The sequence below is a fragment of the Otolemur garnettii genome, unplaced genomic scaffold, assembly GCF_000181295.1.
Source record: "Otolemur garnettii isolate 467f Iridium unplaced genomic scaffold, OtoGar3 scaffold00017, whole genome shotgun sequence".
NCBI lineage: Eukaryota > Metazoa > Chordata > Mammalia > Primates > Galagidae > Otolemur > Otolemur garnettii.
The window spans coordinates 12,177,918-12,203,001 of NW_003852412.1; the positions used below are offsets into that span (position 1 = coordinate 12,177,918).

Consider the following 25,084-nt stretch of genomic DNA (forward strand, 5'->3'; position numbering starts at 1 on the left):
AAGGTGGCTGGACCAACAGGATGGTTCATAAGAAATACCAAACATTAGGGCCGGCTGTGGTGGCTCATGCCTGTAATCCTGGCTCTCTAAGTGGCCAAGGTGGGTGGATCACTTGAGCCCAGGAGTTCGAGACCAGCCTCAGCAAAAGCAAGACCTGACTCTGATTTAAAAAAAAAAAAAAATAGAGAAATCTAGCCGGGTGTTGCGGTGGGCACCTATAGTCCCAGTTACTCAGGAGGCTGAGGCAAGAGGATTGCTTAAGCCTAAGAGTTTGAGGCTGCAGTGATGCCACGGTACTCTACCCAGGGCACAGAGTGAGACTCTATCTCAAAAAGAAAAAAAAAAGAAAAAGAGAAATAGAAATACCAAACATTAGATTCAGAAACACTTGAATTTATTCAAACATGGGGTAGAGATAAAGAATAAAATATTTAAAAAGAACAGAAAACCTACTTTTATTTTATGCTCTTATGTATTGTATTCTTATAAGCTGCCTTATAGTTTTTCATATGTGGATTGTCTGAGGCAAATCAATAAATCCAATTTATTAATTCAATAAAGATTTACTGAATACAAACTTGATCCTGTGTTCAGAGTATCTGGGGTTTTAAAGCCAAGTGAGATTGGCCCTTGAAGCTCGCATGTCTAGTAGGAGGGAAAGAAATCACATTTATGATGGAATAGTAGGCATGACATTAGGTTTGTGGAAAGCATTATCGTCCATGGGAGAGGGATTGATCTGTTCTGCAGGAGTGAGGTGAACATGAGTTTATTTCCAAGAGGAGAGACAGGACATTGTAGGCCTGTGTTTGGGGAATGATGAGCAGCCTAGCACGTCAGTAGATGAGGCTGGGGCGCATTGCAAAGAATATCATATATATTCCGGCCATTCATCCCAGTTCTCCCAGGATAGTCCGTTTATGACTGCTGTCCTGGAATCCTGCCCACTTGGTGTCTGCTTTCACTCTGAAGTATATGGTTACTTTACTCACATAACTGAGACAGAGGTGTTTCAGTGCTTCTTAAAACAACAAGAAACCACTAGAGACTTTTGACATAGGAAAGCAAACGACCCCACTTGTGTTTCAGAAACTTTGGTGGCAGTGTGGAAGCAGAGGAGAGGAAAACCAGAGGCGGTCGGCCAGGCAGGAGTCTAACTGAATAGTCTAGGCATTTATTGCCTGGCTTACACTAAGAGGTAGCTTCTGTTACACCAAATTTAGATAAGAAAACTAAAGAGACATTTAAAAATAATATGCCCAAGGTCACACAGCTACTAAGTGGCAGGCCTGGGATTTGAATCCAGGTGTATCTGACTCCAAAGCCCACATTTATTCCACTATCTTACACAGCTTCCCTAGGCGGGTAGCACTGAGAATGGGGAAGATGGAATATTTTATGGATATTCTAGAGTTGGAAGGGACAGACCTGGCGATGAAAGGGAGGAAGAAACTTTATTCTTTCAGATGGGAACGACTGAGTGGATGACAAAGGAGGTCAGGCTGACACAAAATGATGTGGCTTTAACCATGTTCTATTTTATGCACTAAGTTACCCAGGGAGAGATGCTCAGCAGGTAACTGGAAACGCACATCAAGAATCAGAAGAGAGGACAGGGCAGCACATGAGTTTGAAAGTAGTAAGAATGGTACAGGGACGAGCAGAAGCTACAACTGCACAGAAGATACTGAGAAAAAGATCAAGAACGTGACCGTAAGTAAAAATGAAGAACAACCACCTGCAGAAGACTGGGAGAGAGTGGTCAGGGAGAAAAGGTGGGTGTCAAATACTGCAGGGAGGATGGAGGAGGAGGGACACCAAGCAGGGAGCACGACCGCTGACCTCAGCAAGGCGGGGAGTCACAGGGTGAGGGGCAGACGGCGGTGGAAGGCACAGGGCGCCATAGATGCATCACCAAGATGAAGAGGTATTAGAAAGTTGAAGGACATACAGCAAGTGTGAAGGCTGGGGGAAGAGCCAGGGAAGAGCAGGAAACTGGTCTTGGGAGAGGTAGAAGAGTCTGGATTAAGAGCACCAGAACCAGGTGTGGGGGTTAGCCCTGGAACGCCGTGGATCCTTTTTCAGAGACAGCAGGGAAGGAGGGGTTAAAGCAGAGGGAAGTATGGAAGGCAGGGTATGGGGGGAATCACACCAAGCCTGAAGGAGCGGAAGGCGGGGTCACATTACGAGAGGTACGTACAGCTGATGAAGGAGTATACAAATATGCCTCATACATGCATACGTGAATTGTATATACTAATTATAAACTAACTGTGAAATAGAAAATTTTAGCTTCAAGTCACTGGATATGAAGCTTCCTGAAGGAGGCGGCACAAGGCAAGACCCCAGGTACAGGCAAAAAACCCTACTAATTATACAGGGAGTCCTTGAGTCACAAACATTCAACTTACGAACAGAAGCTATCACACCAGGCCCCCGAGTTACAAACACCCAACTGTCATATGACTCACATTTATGAATGGAGGCTATTACATAAGGTAATACAAATTCAAGTGAAGAACACACCTATAGAACCGACCTCTTTTGTAACCCGAGGACTGCCTGCATTTATTTTTTCCTTCCTTTATTTTCAGTTATGTTTTGGTCTGTTTTTAGTATATGCATGTAACACAGTGAGACAGAAACACAATACACATACACACATAAATAACTAAAACTAAGCTTACACACACGGGGGTGCACAGTCAAAGCATTTTAAATAATAGAGGTATATAATTTTTAAAAGTTAGAGACCACTGAGTCAAATTATATGTACTACAGACATTATTTTTTTAACTACTCTTTTCTTCTGGATAAAAGCCCTTCTTCTTCTCAACAATCCCCAAGGACACCCCAGAAGTCCCTTGTTAAACGGGTGTGGAGTGTGCAGGGAGAAGGGGACGGAGAGATGCCTGCTGAGGTGCAGACGAAAGCCTAGGCGGGTAAGCGTCAGGTTGAAGTTTGGGGGGAAAAGGTGATCCTGACATGTCCCCAGTAGCAACAAGCAAGGTACAATATATGTGATTCAGCTGGACTGGTATCTTTTTGCTGTGGTTGTTTTTGGCTAATGCTGTTTTATTTTCTCTTGTTGGTGAAATTGTTAACAAAATTTTCATAATTATGTATGAAAAACCAAGGATTTACGTGTATCCCAAATGAGTCTACTGAGGCAGCCGTAATGAAATTAGAACCCCGCTGCGGCAGACACTGCCCATAGCTTACTCCTATCCATCCTCTGTTCTTGATGTAATCAATCCTGGTTTTGTTCAGGTAGGCGCTGTGCCCAACTGAAACCTATTTCTCAGCCCTCCTGTAGCTAGGAGTGTGCAGGTGACCCAGTTGTGACCAATGAATTGTAAGCAGAAATTCACTGGGGAGGTCTGGGTCAGTTTTGCCTTTCTGGCATACACACGGCTCCTTCCTCCACGTCACTTCTTTGGGTTTTTTCACCTGGAATGTAGATAGAAGCCTGGAAGTGGAGCAGCCAGCTGTGACCAGGAGGATGACCAGCACCTGCTACTGAGGGCACGGTGGAGCTATCCCACCTGCTGTGAACGGCTGACGTCTGGACTTTTGCTCTAGTAAATGAATAAATCCCTACTTGATTACCACCTCAGCTGGGTTTCTGTTAGTGTAAAATCTAACATAAATAGTATATAACATATTTTATAAGCCAGTCCTATCTTCTAAGCAAAGTCTGACTTCTCATGGAGTTAAGACAGAATGTTTCTTCTTTATTGGGGGGAACCTTTACTTTCATTCACATGAAGATTCTAGGATATCTCCCAGTCGCCTTCTTTTTTCTTGTTTGGTTCTCTCTGTTTATAGCTTTTCTTTTCCGTTTTCCTTAATATTTTCTTTGATTAAACATGGGAGAAACAGATATCTCCATTTCTATATATAGATATTTCAAAATGGATAGGGAATGGTGAAAATGATTGATGACAGATATAAGTTTATAAGAACTAACCAGGTCAATGGAGTACTGTCTAACAGGGCAGCTCTAAACAGCCTGCTAACAGGATCAGACGGTGTAACAGTTTAATGTAACACAAGATTCTACTCGTCTTACATTTAACGGTAGTAACCATATATACTTGTGCTACACATATCTGCATTTCACAGACTGCCATAGGAACCAAACTGGTCAATTTTCTAGGTAAGAGAAATGCTCAAGCAGCATAACTATTCCGAGACTCAAGTTTCCTCATCTACGACGTGAGAACAGTGACCCTTATCATGCAGGCTAGTTTTAACTACTAAGTGAAATAAAATTAAATATCCAGTGTAACGCATAGTAGGCACTTAAAACCCACATACGTAACAGGAATTTATCATTTTGTAAGCATTCCTCTATTATCACTTCTCCTTTTCTCCATTACAAACAATGCTATTTAACAGCCTTGCCTAGATCTGTTTCTGTATAAACACAGACACTTCTCCAGGTCTGATACCCTAAAATATAGACTGCTAAGTGGAAAAGTATGAATATTTACCATTTTGATAAATTCTGTCAAAGTAGAGTCCCACAAACAGTATACAAGACTACATGTGTTTCTCTACCCTCCTTGTCAATACCAGATATTAAAATTATTTAAAACTTTGGCCAATCTGATGATTGAAATGTTTAAATTTTTATTTCCCTGAATACTAGTTACACTGAACATCTTTTTATGTTTATTGGCTATTTGCATTTACTTCTTATAAACTGCCTATTTTTAGCCTTTCCCCTACTTTTCTACTGGGCTCGTTTTCATTGATTGTGAGTCTCTTGATAGATTCAGGTTGTTACACTTCTGTCTGCTAAAGATGCAGTGGTGTTTTCTATCTTGGTAACTATGGTGCCTACTTTTTCTGTTTTTGTAGAGAAGTTTTAAGTTTTTGACAGAAACTGTCAGTAATTTTCCTTTGTATATCTTTCTGGGTACCGTGTCTTGCTTAAGACTTTTGTCCCCAGGCTGGGCATGGTGGCTCACATCTGTAATCCGAGCACTCCGGGAGGCTAAGGCAGGATGACCTTTGAGCCCAGGAGTTTGAGGTTACAGTGAGTGGTGATGATATCACTGTACTCTAACTGGGGCAACAGAACACAACTCTATCTAAAAAAAAATTTTCAAAAATACTTATCTGTAATATATTATTTAAACATTTTTATAGCTTTTATGATTAAATCATAAAGCCATCTAGAACTTTTTCTGAAGTAATCTATGGGAGGAAGTTACCTTTATTTTTTCCAAATAGTGGTCCTTACATCACTTACTGAATGATCTACTCTACCCCACTAATTTGATAGGCCACTTTTACGATGTGCATACTTCTAAATTTCCACATTTTCTGTTTGGTTTTACTGATTCCTGTGCTAATAGCAATTATATTGAATAAAACTATTCTCACAGCTTTAAAGAATATTTCGAAATTAGGCTAGGCGCCTATAGCTCTGAGGCTGGTGGGTCTGAACCCAGCCCAGACCTGCTAAACAACAACGACAAAAATAGCTGAGCGTTGTGGTAGGTGCCTGTAGTGAAACTATTATGGGGAAAGGCACTTTCCATTTTAAAAATCTGACTTTTCTTGAACATTTTCTTTCCAGGTGAATTTCAGAAATTGATCCAGTGCCTCAAAAAGGCCTACCAGAATTTAGCCTGGGATCACCATCAACTTGAAGATTCATTTGTGGGAGAACACTGTCTCCCATTTAGAGACACAGCATATTTCTTATTTCCATTTCTTTATATTTTATTTATATCTTTGTTTATGGTCATTTAGAAAAGTTTCAGGGTTTGCCCTACCCATATACATACATAAGTATTTGTACCACCTTTCTAAACTCGTTAGTTTACAATAATAGATTATCTGCTAATGAGAAGACTTTTTGGGTTAATAATTTTTTTTATAACGATTATAATTTTGTTTCTTCCTTTCTAGGATTTACATTGCTAATTGGTTTTACTTGCCTTTCTGTGTTGGCTAGGACTTCCACTATAATGTGAAATGCAGTACTTTGAGTGTATATTTTTGTTTTGATTTTTTGACTAAGAGAATGCTTCTGATGTTTTGTGTGGACGTGGTTAACTTGCATGGCCCATCAGTCACTACATTTATAACCTGAAGGATGTTCATGTTCCTATGCTATATGCTTTCCTTTTTCCTTTGTTCTAGAAAAGTTTAGATAATCAAGACTTGATATATAAACTTGTTTAAATAATCAAGTTTCTTTTTGAACTTCTGGTATAATTTAATTGCTTTTTATTCCTAATTTATGTTTTTAGGAAACCATTAATTTCATCTGTTTCAGTCTATTGGTGTAGAATTGTACACAGTATTAGTTTGTTTATTCAGGACAGCTCTATATGTTTTACTGCCTTTCTCCTGGCTAATTTTTCTTCAATCATTAATTAGCCCATGGTTTTTCTATTTTATTTTTTTGGCCATCCTGTTACTGCTTCAAAAAATATGTTATCTTCGGTACTTAGGAAATAAAAAGAATTCTTTTTACATGCACATATCTTCATCAAGTTTGGTAACTAAATGATTTTAAAACTACGTACATCTGTATCTGTCCATCCTTCCCCTTTGACTAGTCAATTTCCGATGTGTTAAAATATATCATGATCACAGCTTTGTCAATTTCTACAAGCATTTCTATTAGTTTCTGCTTTACAAATTACAAAGTTATGTGGTCTAAAGGTTTGTAACTGTTACATTTTCTTGTAGGATTGCAGTGAACAGAAAATCTATCAATCTATCTATCTATCCCCAGAAAAGCTTTACCCCCTCCCCTAGTTTTAGCACATATCCCTATGATAAATACACATACATTTCATCTTTTTATTCTCTACTTTTCTGTGCCATTCTCTTTTAGGTAGGGTTCTTATAAATAGCGTATGTTACATGAGTTTTTTTGGGGGGGGGGCATTGCCTATTTAATTAACCATGAAAACTCCTAGATGGGGTATGTTGGGCCCCTCGCAGCCATCTCATTTTGTTTTCTATTTACTGTGTTTTTTTCCCTTTCCCCAGGTTAATCTGATAAAATGTTAACTGTTCCTTTTCTTCCTCTCTTTAGTAGTCTATTATTTTAGTTGTTATCTCCAATATGTTAAAGCATATTTAAACTTCTTTTTGCCATCAATCAATCCTCTTGCCATATGAGAACTCTAGAACCCCATCCTTCCTTTTCATAAACTTGTCCATGTTGGATTTGGGTTCCAGCTTATGATATTTATTTTTCACACTATGACTCAATGATTATTTTTACACATTGATAGATTTTACAGGTAGAATTGTCCATTTTTGAAAATTCTGTTTTTCTCTGTCCTAGTTGTGCTTCCTTTGTTGTTGTTTTTAAAGAGATATGGTATCATTATGGTGATCAGACTGGAACGCAGTGGCTCTTCACAGGTGTGATCACAGCTCACTGCAGCCTCGAACTCCTGGCCTCAAGTGATCCTCCTGCCTTAGTCTCTCAAGTAGCTGAGACTACAGGCACAGGCCATTGTGTCAGGAAGTGTCTTGGACTTTTTACAAAAGTTTGACGAGACTATATCTTTGAGCAATCCTATAAGAAAGGGTCTATAGGTGGTAAATTGATATTATTTTGCTTGGCTGATAAATGACTATTTAGTGTCCTTAAAATTTTAAAGGCTACATCCTTTGCTTTCAGAACTGATGTATTGATGAGAAATCTGATTCCATTCTCTTTCTTGTTCTTTCCTGGGAGAGCTGCTTTTTTTTCCACTTTGGAAGACATCAGGGTAGTTTTCATCTTATCTAGAATTTCATGGGGATGTGTTGTTTCTGAGTTCTTTTGATTCCTCCTGTTTGGCCTCTGATAGGCCCTTTCATCTGTAGGCTTCTGGATTTCTTTTGTTTGGGAAAATGTTTTCCATAACTTATTTTTAAAGTATTTTTCCCCTACATTTTCTCTTTCCTTTCCTTCCAGCTCTCCTATTAGATAAACTGATCCTTTTCACCTTTTTCTCCCATTTTGTCTCTTTGTCTTTTCTCTTCTATTCCAGTTCATTTCCCTGACACTTTTTTCCAGAACACTTAATCAGTATTCAGCTGTGTCCCGTCCATTACGCATTTATTGAATTTCTTTAGGCATTATGTTTTTAAATTTCCAAGAGTACTTTTAAAATTTTCTAGTTGTTCTGTTTTCATAGCACACAGTATGTTCTTGCCTTATGGATACAGTGTTCTCTTGATCTATTAGTCATAATTTTTAAAAATATCTTTTGTTTTTTTAAAACTGCTCTCTTCATGGTAAGTGGATCTTTGTGTTATTAGTTCCTGCTTTCCCTCAAGTTTGATCATTCTAAATTGTCTGTTTATGTTTATAATGAAAGACTAGGCTCCACTCACATAGTAAGTTCTGCCAGTTTCATCATATTCTTGTGCCTCAGTTTACCCATTGATACAATAGGGTAATAATACAGGATGAGAGACTAATGCTCTAGAATAAAGAAAAACTGGCTGGGTGCAGTGGCTGACACCTGCAATCCCAATCCCAGCACTTTGGGTGGCCAAGACAGGAGGATCACTTGAACCCCGGCGTTGAAACCAGTCTGAGTACCATATTGAGACCCCATTTTTACACAAAACAAAAGAATTAGCTGGGTGTGGTGGTGCATGTCTGTAGTCTCAGCTACTTGGAAGGCTGAGGCAGGAAGATTGCTTGAACCCAGGAGTTTGAGATTGCTGTGAGCTATGATGACACTACTAATACTCTAGCTCAGGCAACAGAGCAAGACCCTGTCTCAGAAAAAAAAAAGTAATAGTAATACTTATGGGATTTTCATGAGAAACAAATCGACACATCTAATGCAAGTGTTCAGAACCACGCCAAGCACACTGTAAGTACTTGACAAATGTTGGCAACTATTGCTACTGTAAGTCTCCTCTTTCCTGGGTAAGCTGACTGATAAGAGTTTTCTGAATGTGTGAAGTATTGACTGGTTACGTGGACATGAAGGAGGCAGAGAGGCAATGGCCTTTCCTCTCCACCACTAAGACCGGCTTTACTCTAACGATAGAGGAGTTGAGAATATCTTGAGAAGATGCTTGGCTGGAACCACATTCCATCTCATCTCCGACCACCCTTGTCTTCCTCACAGAAATACAAACCTGCGTGCACTCTTGGGTCCCCACATCTAAACCAAAAGTCATTCCCAGGCAAGTGGTTCATTTTCTTTGCAGTGCTATTCTTAGGTCTCAAATTAAATGTGTCTGTTGCAGCTGCTAGGGGTAAGGTGAGAGTTGAGGGGTCAGAAGTGGGTCTTTAATCCTCTGACGGGAGACTGTCTTAGACCTCTCACTTTTCATTTCATTTCACCACTTTGTGCTTGATTCTCTGATAGATTTGTTCTTATCATTATAGTAGTTTTCTACCATGAGCTAAGTTTTAGCCTGTGACTTTTATTTTGTGTTACTGCTTCTCTGTTCCTATCTGCTTTCTAGCTATTCGTCACAATTTCTGGTCAGCTAATGACATTCTTTCTTATTTTTTCAATGTTCCTTCTCTTTTAAAGAATATATTTTCTGTTCTTTTTGATGGATTTTTGGACAAAAGGGAAGGTGAGTACAAGTGCTCAGTCCTCTAATTTGCACCAAGCTGTATTCCTTTTCATACTGATTATATGCACATCCAGACCTGCTAATTACAAGGATGAGGACGTGTTTATGTACTGCTCAGTGTTTGGAGGGATCTATTTGCATCCATGCATTGTAGACCACTCATCTATTCAATCTCAATACATTTAACCACGAACTTAATTTGACAACAATTTAAAATGCAAAGCAAAAAAGGAGACATTAATGCTTACTAAATATCCATATAACCATATAGCTTCTATTTATCTACAGATATAACTATAGCAATATAAAGTTAATGCAGAGGCTAAGGTAGGATCATTTTACTCTCATTCCTTTTTTCCAATAAATAGAAGAGTACCTGAAAGGCTTAGAGTACATGTTCTCCACATTTCTGAAGGCTTCTTATCAAATACACTTATTACCTATAATTTTATGTATCAATTTGTATAATGTGTCTCAAGGAAAAAATTCAATATCAGCCGTTCTTGGTTTTTTTTTTCTTTTTATTGAACTACCAAGACTAATACAGCACATCACTAAGCAAAAAGTGCTATTTACTATGCAAAAGGCAGAGTCAGTGACTGGCATCTAAGACCAATTGATCTGCCCATTACCACTATCTCCCTACCCCCACCAGCACTACTATGAAGCTATTGATTTAAACACTGTCGATCGGTTTCCATTTTCTGATTTTGGGCAGGCCAATTAAGAAAGTGAGTAATTGTGATTACACTGCTTCAGGATCAATTACATTTGATGCAAGACAAAGTGCTCTTTTTGAAAAATACAAAAAAAAAAATTTTGATCTAGCCTGCTTTTGTGCTTAAGAAAATCTAAAATAAACAACTAACTTATACATTTACAACAGAAAAAACAATAATGTAAATGCGTCTTATAGCTAAGGCTATTTTCTATGTGAAATAAATTTATTATTTTCCTAAAATGAGTGGAAAAGAAATGGAGAAAAAAAATGTTCCTACGTACTTCCCAACGTAAGATAAAAATCAAACACTACCTGCATTCTTATCCTGAAAGGGACTCAGTTAACTATAAAAGACTAAATGCAAAACCGGCCTAACGGACTACAAAGGAGGGCTTTGTAATAAAAATGTTGAAAAAAAAAACCTACATAGGAACCAAAAGGTTCTCCACATAACTGATAAAAAAGGGAATGTTTTTAGTTCTTAATTTGGCCTAACTTGGTACATGAGCTTTGTCATTGGGTTCACATTGTCCAAATCATTAAAACGAATATACCTCTGGTACTAGAGGCAAATCTATTTAGAGTGATGTTACTCATAGTCTGGTGTTCAGTAATATTGATCTGTGTTGTTTGTCTAATAGAAAAATAATAAACAATTACTAAGCAATGCTGGGAAAAGTAATCAGTTTTTATATATCACTAATACAGCAGACCTCCCAAAACATAAAGGTGATGATCTGCATAAAATCAATGTGTTATGCTACATTGCTTGTATTCATCACTGCAGGTTCTTGGCAATAACAGGCATCATATCAGGCCTGAATCACTGGTAAACTGCAAAGCTACGTGAAGATAAAAGGTCTGCTATATTTAATCTCCAAATTTATTTTAAAATGTCTGTTTCCAAAACTTGAAGATTTTCAATGGGAACAAATTCTGTTTTAAGCTGGATAAAATGTAGATGACCAATGTCTCAATTCTTTTCAGAACTAAAAACAACTTCAACACAAAATAACAAATTGTGCCCTATATCAGAAAAATAAAAGAGTTCAAAAATAATACACAAAGACACATAAGTATTGCTTTGTTTTAATTTGTGAATAGCCTCTGAACTTCATCAGAAATGTATAAAAATAATAACAAATTCCTATCCTAAAGCTCTTCTGTTTTTTTTGTTTGTTTGTTTGTTTTTTAAAGAGACAGAGTCCATTGTGTCACAGCTCACAGCAACCTCCAACTCCTGGGCTTAAGCAATTCTCTTGCCTCAGCCTCCTGAGTAGCTGGGACTACAGGCGCCCGCCACAACGCCTGGCTATTTTTATGTTGCAGTTTGGCTGGGGCCGGGTTCAAACCCGCCACCCTTGGTATATGAGGCTGGTGCCCTACCCACTGAGCCACAGGTGCCGCCCTAAAGAAGCTCTTTTGAATAGTATTCAGCTATGAAACCTTTGCCAACTGCATAAATGTTCTTTCTCGATATTTTTCGAAAGCAGTTTATAAATTACAATGGAAAAACAACAGGTTGTAGGTACTGGCAGTATCAATAATATTCTGCTTAAGAAGCTGAAAATATTACAACATGCATAATGTTTCAAAAAGATATCTTCTCTGGGGCTATTTAATAATATTATTAAAGGGTTTAATTTCTCCTGGATATTCCCCATGAATTTTCTCATGAATTTTCCAAAACTGTAGCATTAAGGCAAGTAAAAATTTACTTACCAGTATCTTTTTTCTTAAACCAACAAACTAGGAATTTCAATCACATATGGCAAGACAGCAATGCAAGGGGTGTCATAAATACTAAACACACACATACCGCACACAATTTGTACAACTATTCCAGGACAATCTAAACATTGTCAAAACAAAGCACATTTGTTTAAATGTTTTGTCTTTTACAGAAAGAAAAGCTGTTGAAAGCCTAGTTTTTGATCTGTCTTCCTTTACAAGTAATATAAAAAATAGAACAACAATTGAACTCACCACAACTGGAAACTGGCAGTCTGAGTAGAATCACAAAAGTCAATACCCATTGAAACAGTAATGGATCCCTCAGGCTCAAGAGAGTCTAGGAAATAAGATAATTTAGACGTGAAAACTTGGAGGATGTGAAAAAGAGGCAAACTGAACACTACAATTTTATGTAATGTCTGTAGTTGGATTACAGCAGTCAAATCTAATGATGGTTTATAAGGAAAATTTCCAACTAATAAAGGAAATGATAAGGTAACCTCACCATTCTGCTTGGTTTTCTTTTTCACAACTAAATTCTGTACATACTCTAGCGAACATATTCTATCTATTTGTCTCAGAAACATATTTTCCTAAGAAATTTCCTAATTTCCAGTATTCTCTCTATAGGAACTGAGAATGAGAAGGAAATGAATGGGCTCTGGTTTGGCGCACCTGTAATGAATTTTGGGAGCTTAAAAGAGATTCGGTACTTAAAACTGGAAACTATATTCCAGATGTGAAAAGTAAATGTTAAACAATGCTCCCAATTTTCAGTGGGAAAAAACCCTAAATTAAAAAGTGCCAATTAAAGCAAAGTTGGAACAAGAAATTAAGATGTACTCAGAAATTAACAAAAAGTACTGGCATTACTGAAGCCAAAATAAGTCTCATTGTGTTATTTAAAGAATTACCAAAAGAAAACTTAGTGACAGGTTATCTTGAGAAAACAAATAATAAAATACATTTCATAGATATGGAATTTCTGGAGCTTTATCGACCAACTAACCAAGTATAGGAAATAACTATACCACCATCTAATATAGTACTTTTTCCCCCATTCAATTAACAAGGACAAAAGTTAAAGCAAACAACAGAATTTCATTCTTCTTGTGACTCCTGAATTACTGAGGAGATCTTCGATATATATGTATGTGTTTTTATATAGAGAAACTATCCACTTTTGATTTCCACTTTGATCACAGTCTTCAGTGTAACTGCAGCCACACCACAAAACGCTTTGTATTGGGCTTTGTTTGCTCCGCACACAGCTTGTCAGACGTGGGTGTGTTTTAGCAAGCAAACTTCTCCATCAGTAGACTGTGATGATCCCAGGGCTTGTTGGTAAATATCATTTGCCATTTAATACTAACCATGACAGAGATGGCGGTACAGTTGGAGTAATAACTCAGTAAGTTTCATACATTAAGAATTATGTTTATGTCTCAGAGCTCAATGAAGATTAGGTATCGTAAGAGAGCACTTGTTTGATGCTGATTTTAAAATGCTATTGGTTTGCTCAGTGGTATGAGCACTTCCCTTGTTTATAAACCTACCTTTTACCAGGAGGCTACTTAAATACTAGAGAACTTGCTGCCTAAACCTTTGGCAAGTATAGTTGGTATAATAGTTATTTACTCTAAGGTGAAGAAGTATAACGATAGAAACATAGTTTTTGCATTCCTCCTGAAGCTAGATGCTGTTATTAGTTCACAGCTCTGTCGGTCATGCTGCTCAAGGTTATTCTTGAGTGAATTCTAAATGCCTTCTTGTGTGCCATAAATATATTGGGGTTTGGTCTTGTTTGTATCTGACACTGTATCGGTAGCAAATGCCATCATCTCCAAAACATGATAGCATTCATGATTTAGGTCTCTCTTCATCATATATCCTTGTACTTCATTTGACAAGGTGACAGCTCTCAGGATGTCTTGTGGATAGCACTCTTAGACACTGTCTGATACTGTCTTCAGTCTTAAGATAATTAACCGTGAGCTTAGAGCCATCTTAATTCTGGAGAACAGTTCGTGATCAATGGCATGTTTTATTATATAGATACTTCAAGAACAAAATGATCACCATAAAATTATTCACATAATGGATTTTTATAATATTTAGAGCCTACTAAATTGGGAAAACTTACTCAACGAAGTGACTGTATTTGGATAATGCTCCTGGATTTGCTGCTATATACTTGAGATAGCTATGTAGAAAAGGTTGAAAAACACTGGCTCTATTCCACCACATTGGCTCTATTACATCGTTAATAATGAAAAATCAAATCACACAGGATGCCATCTATTGTGATGTGACAGTTGTACAGTAACTAGTAAAATCTCGGCTGAATTCAAATCTGTCAACTGTTTTTTTTTTTTCCCTGAAACAGAGCCCCAAGCTGTCCCCCTGGGTAGAGTGCCGTGGCATAGCTCACAGCAACCTCCAACTCCTGGGCTCAAGCGAGTCTCCTGCCTCTGCCTCCCAAGTTGCTGGGACCACAGGCATCTGCCACAACGCCTGGCTATTTTTTTTCAGTTGCAGCCATCATTGTTGTTTGGCGGGCCCGGGCTGGATTTGAACCCACCACCTTAGGTGTATGTGGCTGGCGCCTTAGCCACTTGAGCCACAGGCGCCGAGCCAAATCTGTCAACTGTTAACACAAAGTCACTGAATACAGTGCAGAGAGTTCAAGGCTATTCTTTGTGCCTTAAAAACAAATCTCTTATGTACTTGGTCCCTTTGGGAAAAAATGGCACATTATTCCTAATATTCTTGCAAGGAATCAAATTTCATGCAAAGGCAGGGCAAAATCCAGACAAAAAACATTGCATGTTAAAAAATAGATAAAATGAAAACAGATTCCTGACAAATAAGAAAACTACTGGACTTCTTAATTGCATATGTGCTTAAAAAACCAAATATTTTACCTTGCTTATTTCACAAAGACATGAAAATATGGTATTTGTGGAATTCTTAATTTTTGAGGATTTATATTTAGCATACTTTATAACTCTACTGTAATCTACTGTTAATAGAGTGGTGTTACAAAAACATACATACCACATAGGAAAGAACTCAGTATCTTGAAGGCATTCAATAAATGCCAACAAAATGAATGAAAAATAACAGCCATAAAAATGTGCCTAAGAATAAAAAAGAAAAGCCTAGAACAAGTACTCGGCAATAGTATATATTCATATTTTATTTCTGTGCTAAGGTCATACTGTAAAATTTATTATATTTATTTCTTCTATTCTACATAGGCCAACAAAAGGTCATCTCATCAACTCATTATGCCAGCTCAAAGAAAAATTAATACTGTTCTACTGTTCTAACCTTTGGATAACATTTTCAACCTTCAGACAATTCATATATTAGCCGCTTGACACTTCTTAAACTAATTTTTAACTAGGTAAAAAAGGCTGGATTACAAGCAGTAAAAAAGAACACAAATTTGGATGTTCTATAATTCCTTGGCAATATATTAATTCCCAACCTAATGAAATATAAATTGGGATACTCTGTCTTCTTTAAATTGTTTTAATTATCAAATATTAAGCAAAGATATTAAGTGGATTCTGATATCAGATTACTTTAAGTCCACTTTTTTTTTTTACGTCGGTTGTTTATAAAACTTTACCAGGCTTTATTGATCAGAAATTATTTTATTCTTTTGCATAAAAATGTAACACAAAGAATTCCTTTACTGAATGCCTCATGAAAACTACAGGAAAGAATTCAGTAATGCGGCTCGGCACCTATAGCTCAACCGGCTAAGGCGCCAGCCACGTACACCTAAGGTGGCGGGTTCGAATCCCCAACCCGGACCCGCCAAACAACAATGATGGCTGCAACCAAAAAATAGCCGGGCGTTGTGGCGGGTGCCTGTGGTCCCAGCTACTTGGGAGGTGGAGGCAGGAGACTCGCTTGAGTCCAGGAGTCGGAGGTTGCTGTGAGCTGTAATGCCATGGCACTCTACCCAGGGGGACAGCTTGAGGCTCTGTCTCAAAAAAAAAAAAAAAAAAAAAAAGAATTCAGTAATGCCAGAGAGCTCAGATGAAGATGAAGGAAAATGGAATAGTTTGTGAAATACCAAGTAAAGAAGGCCTCATTGCCAAATTTGAGTTCGTGTTGGTCAAAAGGCTTTGTTCAACTGAAGGATTATAAAAAGGAGCTATCTAGAGCATTCTGCCTGTAACATTTGGAGGATACAATGACATATACCTTACATACTTTTAATGAAAGGTTTTTTTTCCTTTTTTTTTTTTAATTAAATCATAGCTGTGTACATTAATGCAATCATGGGGTACAATGCGCTGGTTTTATATACAATTTGAAATGTTGTCATCAAACTGGTTAACATAGCCTTCATGGCATTTTCTTAGTTATTGTTTTAAGACATTTATATTCAACTCCTAGTAAATGTCAGCACCGTAGGTGTGGTCCCACCAATTACTCTCCCTACACCCATCGGCCCCCGTCCCCTCCTCTCTCTCTCCCCTTTTCCCTTCTTCTTGGGCTATAATTGGGTTATAGCTTTCTTAAGAAAGCTATAAATTGGTTTCATAGTAAGACTGAGTACATTGGATACTTTTTCTTCCATTCTTGAGACACTTTGCTAAGAAGAATATGTTCCAGCTCCATCCATGTAAACATGTAAGAGGTAAAGCCTCCATCTTTCTTCAAGGCTGCATAATATTCCATGGTGTACATATAGTACAATTTATTGATCCATTCGTGGGTCAATGGGTACTTGGGCTTATTCCACGACTAGCAATTATGAATTGGGCTACAATAAACATTCTGGTACATATATCTTTGTTATAATGTGATTTTTGGTCTCCTGGATATATACCTAGTAGAGGAATTATAGGATCAAATGGCAGGTCTATTTTTAGATCTCTAAGTGTTCTCTAAACATCTTTCCAAAAGGAACATATTAGTTTGCATTCCCACCAGCAATGCAGAAGTGTTCCCTTTTCTCCACATCCACACCACATCTCTGGTTTTGGGATTTTGTGATATGGGCTAATCTTACTGGAGTTAGATGATATCTCAAAGTAGTTTTGATTTGCATTTCTCTGATGATTAAGGATGATAAGCATTTTTTCATGTGTCTGTCTGTAGGCCGTGTCAATGTCTTCTTCAGAGAAATTTCTCTTCAAGTCCCTTGCCCATCCTGAGATGGGATCACTTGTTCTTTTCTTGCTAATACGTTTGAGTTCTCTGTGGATTCTGGTTATTAAGCCTTTGTCAGAGACATAACCTGCACATATCTTCTCCCATTCTGAGGGCTGTCTGCTTGCGTTACTTACTGTGTTCTTGGCTGTGCAGAAGCTTAATCAAGCTTTTGCCTGAATCAGTCTCTCTCAACTAATCCTTAGGATTATCTCTTCTCCACTCCCCCCCTCAAAAAAACCAAAAAGAACAACAATAGACATTCTAAATATTACACTATTTCAAATTCAAAGCAAGACATATGATGATTACATTTAACTTTCAAAGGGTATATGTTTTAGCAAAACGCTTAAAAAATGCAAGGAGGATGATAAATGGCCACTGACAGCTGGAAGGACAATATGATGCCACAGGCACAGAGGCAAGCTGGAAAGCACAGGTGCATCTTGGGGGTGCACTCAGCACCAGCTGGTTGCTGTGTGTGGGAATAAAGGACCAGGACTGCCACATCTTAGGCTTTGTGCCAAGAAAAGTGAGATTTCTTTTTCTCAAGTGTAAAACCATCTTGATTTTTAAATAATGGCAACAGATTAAAAATATTTAGAAACATGATCTAGATACCAGTACTATACTGGCCACTGTTCTATATTCCACACATAGAGAAAGAGCGGGATAATGGGCATCCTCTCTGTCTTTGCTCTCTTCACTTTTCAATTTATGGAACAGAAACAGAAACAGGAAAGGGTCTTGAGATATGAGAGGCACAGCACTCAAAAAGGCCGACTGACTTTCTTGCTTTTAATATGCAATAAACCACCTAAGATGATACAGGGAATGAAGCTGACCAGGAAGAGAGGGGAGGGAAGGTGGTGCAGATGGGGAACACAGGATGGCAATTTTGATTCTAAGGATCCATCTTTCCATCACTGCTGGTATTACTATTGCTGGGACCTGATTCTCTAAGGGCAAAGAAATACATTTATCTTGCCTGATAAATTCAGTTTACAGAGGGAGAACAAATGTAAACTGAATATGCTAATAGTCAATAAAATTTAACATTCTCCTTCACTTTTTTACTAAAATGTATTCTCCTTTACTTTTCAAGTGAACATATTTGGTTATCAGATGTAAAGTTTTCAATGGGAATCAGTACTTACCTACTGGATTAAAAACATGCATTTGCATGCCCATGGGAAGTTTTTTTTCCCCTATGTGGATATTTTCTATCTTTTGATCAGTAGTGTTATTCAGTGTTATTTGTACAGAGACCATCTTATCACCAAAAATGCAAGGCTGTCTTGGAAAGTAGTAACTGGCAGCGAGTCCTTTCCCACTCATTCGATGAAGCAGCACGTGACTTTTCATTGGTACAAAGACGGGAGTAGAGACCTGTTCCACGTGGGAAAAAGAAAAAAAAAAAAAAGAAAAAAAGGTGAATTTAGTGAATGAAGTTATTAATTCTTTTAGAAGAATTTTTTATAAGCAAATACTTATAACATTTAATTCATTTAATTCCTGGTTTCCCTAAAGTATCAGTAACAGTATCACGCACACATAGATATTAGTCAGAAATGATACAAAAAATGTGAAATAAATGTCCTCAAATGTAATTTTTCTGTACTCCACATTTATGTAATAAAATACTTTGACAAGACAAGCCTAATAAAAGAATAATCTCAGTTATGTAAATATACTCAATTTTTCTAGAGTTCATAACATTTGTTCATTTCCTTCCCAGATAATCCATATTCCTTCCTATCTTGCTCATTTTCTTACTAGTTTTAACAGTTTATAAATTGATTTTCTTGGGTACTTCAACCCTAAGATAGGTATCATGTACCAACAACGGACATTTTGTACCTTCATTTCCAATCCTGACTCCTCGAACAATTTCTCACCTTGAATCTCTTTGACTGTAAACTGGAGATCATGACCTCAGGTGAAGGTGGCTTTTTCCTTTGCTTTAATAATTTAAAACTTACTTTGAGATCAGGTAACTATTCATTCACATTTTCTTTTAGACCTTTCATGGCTCCAATTTTTAATTCATGTGGAATTGATTTAGGTAGACTGACTCTATATTTAATTATTTTTCTCCAAATATTAAACCAATTATCCCTACATGATCCAAAAAATAGCCTTTTTTCAATGAATTATAAATGTAAATTCCTATCATTTATGTATTAGGAGACATTTCTGGGCCTCAATGGATCTGTTAAACAAGTTCCACATTGTTTTACTTTTCATAGCCCTATAATGTAGTTCAGTTATTTGGTAAAATAAATCTTTCCTCATTTTCTTCTCAGTATTTTCTTGGTTAATCATTTGTTTATCTTTCCTTTGAATGCTAGGACTCTTAAATTCTTCCCTCAAGTTCATTCTGATTGGAATCACAGGCGGCATAGTAGGTGCTCATTTTAAAGCCACGTGACAGCTGTCTTGCCATCCAAAGTCTAAGTACTGCACATTAGGACTGACCTGACATGGGTAAGCTTTTTAAAAAAAAATCAATTTGTAATTAAACAGGCCTAATCAAGTTCTTTTCCTAACAAGTGTGCTTTCCCAACTAGGTTATCTATTATAATTGTGAGTACATATCAATCTTAACATTAAATGTCAAACATGGTCACTCTGCCACTAACACCTGACATTAAAAACTCAGTAAACTTAATAATTTAAAATTCAACCAAAACCTAAGAGTTAAATACAAATGAATACAAAATGATACATAATGCTTTCTCAAATCATTTAAACACAATATTCTTTTTCAAAAAGGTCAACTTTTTAAGAAGAAATTAAAAATAATCCTACAAATTTAAAGGAGAGTTTATTTGTAAAATATAATAAAGAATCAGCTCAATTTTAAATTTTGGTTGTATGAAGCCATGGAACCATGGGTCTATTCCTTCTACATCAGCTCCCTGAGGAGGCTAACAACAGTGTTGCATTTTCAGTTTTCAAGTCACTTTTACTTCTATTTCAGTGCTCCTGCTAAATTCTGTTATCACTATGAACTTTCGACCTTTGGTTAGCATAACCCAAGATTGCAATCCACAGCAGTGGGCGCTCACTCAAAGCTACAGTGGGCCTCTACACAGACACAGACCAGACATGTGTGTACATATATATTTATAGTCAGCAGAAGAAATTTTTTCCATATAAATTCCCATGCCACCGAGACTATGAGAATCAACCTCAAATGCAACCTCTTAACTGTCTAATTGTATTTTTCAGTATAACATGTTTATTCCCTTAATTAGATGACAGGGGGTCAGGTCTTAATTTTTTTCTACATTGTTCCAGAGATCCAGTTGTGATTAAATCATTAAATAGATACAGATGTTTCATCTCTGTGGAAACTCATAAAAGTGTGGCCTACATATAATATGGAGAAAGAGCGCCAAAACTGTCATGTAAAAGGGAAGATTATTTGAAAGTTGGAGAGAGGGAAGAGTAGAACAGTGTGGGCAAAGCAGGACAGAAGCACCCATGGCGAGGAAGTAGTATTCTAAGGATCGTGTAAGGGGCGGAGAAGGATGCCTTTAGTCACTAGTTAACTCACTGATTAACTCAATGAGTCTTGGTTAACTCAATGATTCTTTCTCTAATACTGGGACACATGGTCCAAACACTTGCTATTTCCACCTCTCAAAATTCTGCAGCTTTGTTATAATTGTCTAAAAAAAGATGTTAAGGAATGGATAAAGGGAGACTTTCTTTATAATTTATAATTTTCTCCATTCCTTCTTTCCACACTCAACCGCTTACAAGGTAAGAAGCATTTTGGAACAAATTCAACATCTAATAAAGCCCTAAGGCTCTCCCTGGGGATCCTCAAGGTTCCTCTGAGCTCACGTGGGAAAGTCTATGCACTCTCTTCCACAATAAACAGGACCACAGATGACCCTTTGTGGTAACAGAATATACTTGTGAAACTACAAAAAGACACTAAATGAAAATGTTTCATGGCTTTTTTACCTTTGTTTCTTGTATATACAAATAATCTTTTTTTTTTTTTTTTTGAGACAGAGCCTCAAGCTGTCCCCCTGGGCAGAGTGCCATGGCATTACAGCTCACAGCAACCTCCAATTCCTGGGCTCAAGCGAGTCTCCTGCCTCCGCCTCCCAAGTAGCTGGGACCACAGGCGCCCGCCACAACGCCTGGCTATTTTTTGGTTGCAGCCATCATTGTTGTTTGGCGGGTCCGGGCTGGGGATTCGAACCCGCCACCTTAGGTGTACGTGGCTGGCGCCTTAGCCAATTGAGCTATAGGCGCCGAGCCTATACAAATAATCTTAAGCCAATCTTCTCCAATGTCTAGATAAATAGGTGATATTTTATTCAATAAAATCAGTGGTTTCCATCAATCTTTCAACTACGGCCATAGATAATACATTAAATCTTGACAGAAAAGCAAGACCTTAGTTCAATATTTTGCACATAAGATACCTATATTCCAGAAATATATACTAGATTTGTGGCTGCTTATATTCTCTGATGCTAATTGCAAAATGGCTTTTCCAATATCATTTTTTAATAGATATCAATAAATATGCCCCCCAAAGGAGATATTTTATAGATACCAATAATTTTACTAGATATCAATTTTTGGATATCAATAGTTCTATAGATGTTAATAATTTTACCAGAGGTAAAAAATGGTTTAAAAAAAAAAAGTACATTAATTCCAGCCTGAGTAAGAATGAGACCTCAGCTCTACAAAAAATAGAAAAAAATGAGTCAGACCTGGTGGCAAATGTTTGTACCCTATTTCCCTGAAAATAACACCTACCCCAAAAATAAGCCCAGTAGGATTTCTATGCATTTGTTAAATATAAACCCTACCCCATAATAAGACCTAGTGATGGGCATGGCTATGCAGGGTATCCTCGGGGAGCGAAAGACATTCCCTAAAAATGGGCATGGCTATGCATTTCAGCATGGAGCACAAGACATTCCCTGAAAATAAGCCATAGTGTGTCTTCTTGAGAAAAAATAAATATAAGACAGTGTCCTATTTTGGAGGAAATACAGTAGTCCCAACTACTTGGGAGGCTGAAGAAGGAGGATCAGCTGAGCCAGGAGTTTGAGGTTGCTGTGAGCTATCACGGCACTCTAGCCAGGGTGACAGAGTGAGAGCATGTTTCAAAAAGCAAAAATAAAAATAAAAACAAACACCCCTCTCAGGTACATTAATAATAAAATGACCTAGATTTGGGCTGTGAAAAGTACTGTAACAAGCATTCACAAAAAAACAAAGAAATTTAACAAATCTAAACACAATACTGGAACTACCACTGTACTCGCTTCATTTGCATATTGTCTATGGCTGCTTTTTCTCTCTATAGCTGAGTAGTTGCAATGCCTAAAATATTTACTATCTGGTCCCTTTACAAAAAGAGTTTACTGACCCCCAGATCTAGGGGCACAAATGTTACATCCTTCCTACTCTAATCCCCCTTCTCTTGCTGTTAGGGAACAATTCCCTCCAGGTCTCACCCATCTTCTGAGCAAAGGCATTAACAACTTTGGTCCTGAAATGCTTTTCAAGGATGTTTGTATAGCCAACAACCTTTGGAAAACAGAGATAATACCTCCTTCGGGGGAAGGTGACAGATTTGTTTGCTGTCCAGATTTGCTGAAAGCCTCTTATAGATGCTCAGACTCTTCTACACTCAGGTCCCCCTCCTGTAAGCAACATACTGCATGTGCCGGCACCACCTGGCCATCATCGTGTGGGAACTGGGCTCACAGAAGTGTAAATCATGTTACTATGGCTGCTGCTGTTGCTGCTGTGGGTAAAAATCATTCTTTGTCTCTGACCCAGGAGTCTTGTGTCTTCTACCAGTATCCACAAAATTGTTATACATTGTTAGCTTGAAAACAGGGTAACATCTCAGACCCTTTACAGTTCTTGATAACCATTTGTTTACTCATTCAACAATTCCCAGAGCCACTTATTTCCAACAGCTAAATTAGCACTTAGTAAGGCCACCATATACAGCTGTGCAGTGACAGCTGACTGAAGGGCTGGAGAGGAGCTGGCAATCCCGTTTACATTCCAAAGGTGCCTTCTTTGAGATCTGTACAAAGGTACCACACTGGCTGATCTTGAGAATATGACTTTACAGAGCAGAGACTGCATTATTCTTTTGGCTTTCCTTTATGTCATGACTTGGCTAATTATTTCTATGGGTTTCTGAAGTATCAAAAGATGTTCTCATAGTTGACAACAAAGTGTCCAGTAAGTCATATGACAATGAAGAATAAGAATTCAGTGTTTCCGGAATGTTTTTATTTGGATTAAGACCAAATGGCGTCTTCTGAGGGAGCTTTGCCCCCACTGCTTTAGCGTGCAGTATGGGATTTATGTATGGGATTGTCTGCCTAACACACCCTACTGTTTTCTAGAAATCCTGCCACATTCAGCATTTGATGGAGTTGGCATGTTCTTACACCACCTATGACCTGGCCACTGTTAACCGGTTCGGGAGTGGAAGTGAGTTCCTGTCCTAAGACTTTTAGATTTGGGACCTAGGAATTTCAACCAGTCTCTTTCAACTGCCTAAAATTCTGACATTTAAAATTCTAATGTTTTCCGTGGCCACATTTACTACCACATTGTTCAGTGAGAAAAAAGAATAAAGCAAATTTCAAAGAACAGCATAAATAAGAGATAGAAAGACCACTTGGTAACTTTGGTCTGGAAGGTTCTGGAGGGCCAGATGTATTCCTGCCCTTGCTGAAGCCTGGTTTTCAGTCAAATACTCTAGCTTTCCTTACTGTAATCCCCCTTTTTGTGTGTGATTGTTTTTGGCTTGAGCTAGTTCAGATTGCATTTTTATTGTTAATCTCCCCACCCTACTGATCGGGATGAGTGAAATCTCAGGACACTAACTGGAGGGGCAGAGCTTGTGATGGGAGGCTGTGCTCCCCTGTCCCATTCTGTGCAGGGCTGACAGACACAAAACCATGAGATCAGAGACTCAGGTCTAGCCTTGGATTAGACGGAACCATATGTATCTGCCTTATCTGCAGGTCAAAAATAGTCAAAATGCCAATTCCATATGTTCCACTAATAACTTGCTTTGCTTCAAGGCTAACTAATCTTGCCTCCAACAGAAGACTCCTTGGCAAACTCCATCCTCACTCACTGGAGCTCCACATTGGGGTTGGGGAGCAAGGCCCACACTGATAATGAAGTACTCCTTTGCCTGTCAAATTCATCCTCTGACCCTAAGTCTCCTTCAGGCATCATGGGGAGAAAAGTGGTTATGAGTAAAAATTAGGTATTTCACAGCTCACTGTCCTGTAAGAGGATCATCATTTCAAACACAAAGTAACCACTAATCATTAATCACCACCAATCACTAATTTTTTAATTCTTCTTTCATCTAACTTATTGAATTAGTTGTGCCAACCACTGTACTAGGGAGTATGATACTGAGACAAAGTGAGATTATAGTTTATCTTGGGAGGACTAAGTAAATCAACCAGGGTGACAGATGTCATGACAGAGGTACGGAAGAATACAGAAGAGGCACAGCTGACCTCTGCGGGGAGACTAAGGAAGGAAGCCACAGTTATTTGAATGAACTAAGTAAAACCGGTTTGCTTCTCACTGTCTCTGGTGTTACCACTGTGGTGTGAACCGGCACCATCTCTCACCTGGATTATTCCATAGCCTCCTTCCTGGTCTCCTGACTTCTACTTCTGCACTTGTGCATCACAGATGCGACTGCTATGTTTGGTCTATTCTGAACATAGCAGCCAGAATAAATCAGGGAAACTTACATCACCTTACTCCTCTGCTCAAAACCCTCCAGCAGTTCCCAATTCATAGAGTAAAAGCCAAAACTCCTTAGAGGTCTAGAAGGCC

At 38.0% G+C, this 25,084-nt stretch overlaps 1 protein-coding gene across 2 annotated transcripts in view; it reads right to left on the bottom strand.

The window, feature by feature from the left end:
• The window catches only part of AP3B1 (adaptor related protein complex 3 beta 1 subunit), a 256,948-nt gene that overhangs the window by 19,014 nt on the left and 212,850 nt on the right, over positions 1-25,084 (bottom strand). For both annotated transcript variants that reach the window (XM_023510871.1, XM_003785933.2), the window contains 2 exons: positions 18,364-18,595; positions 12,284-12,368 (listed from right to left, as the gene is read on the bottom strand). In XM_023510871.1, the coding sequence (XP_023366639.1) occupies positions 12,284-12,368; positions 18,364-18,595 (317 nt within the window). The remainder of the gene's footprint in view (positions 1-12,283; positions 12,369-18,363; positions 18,596-25,084) is intronic.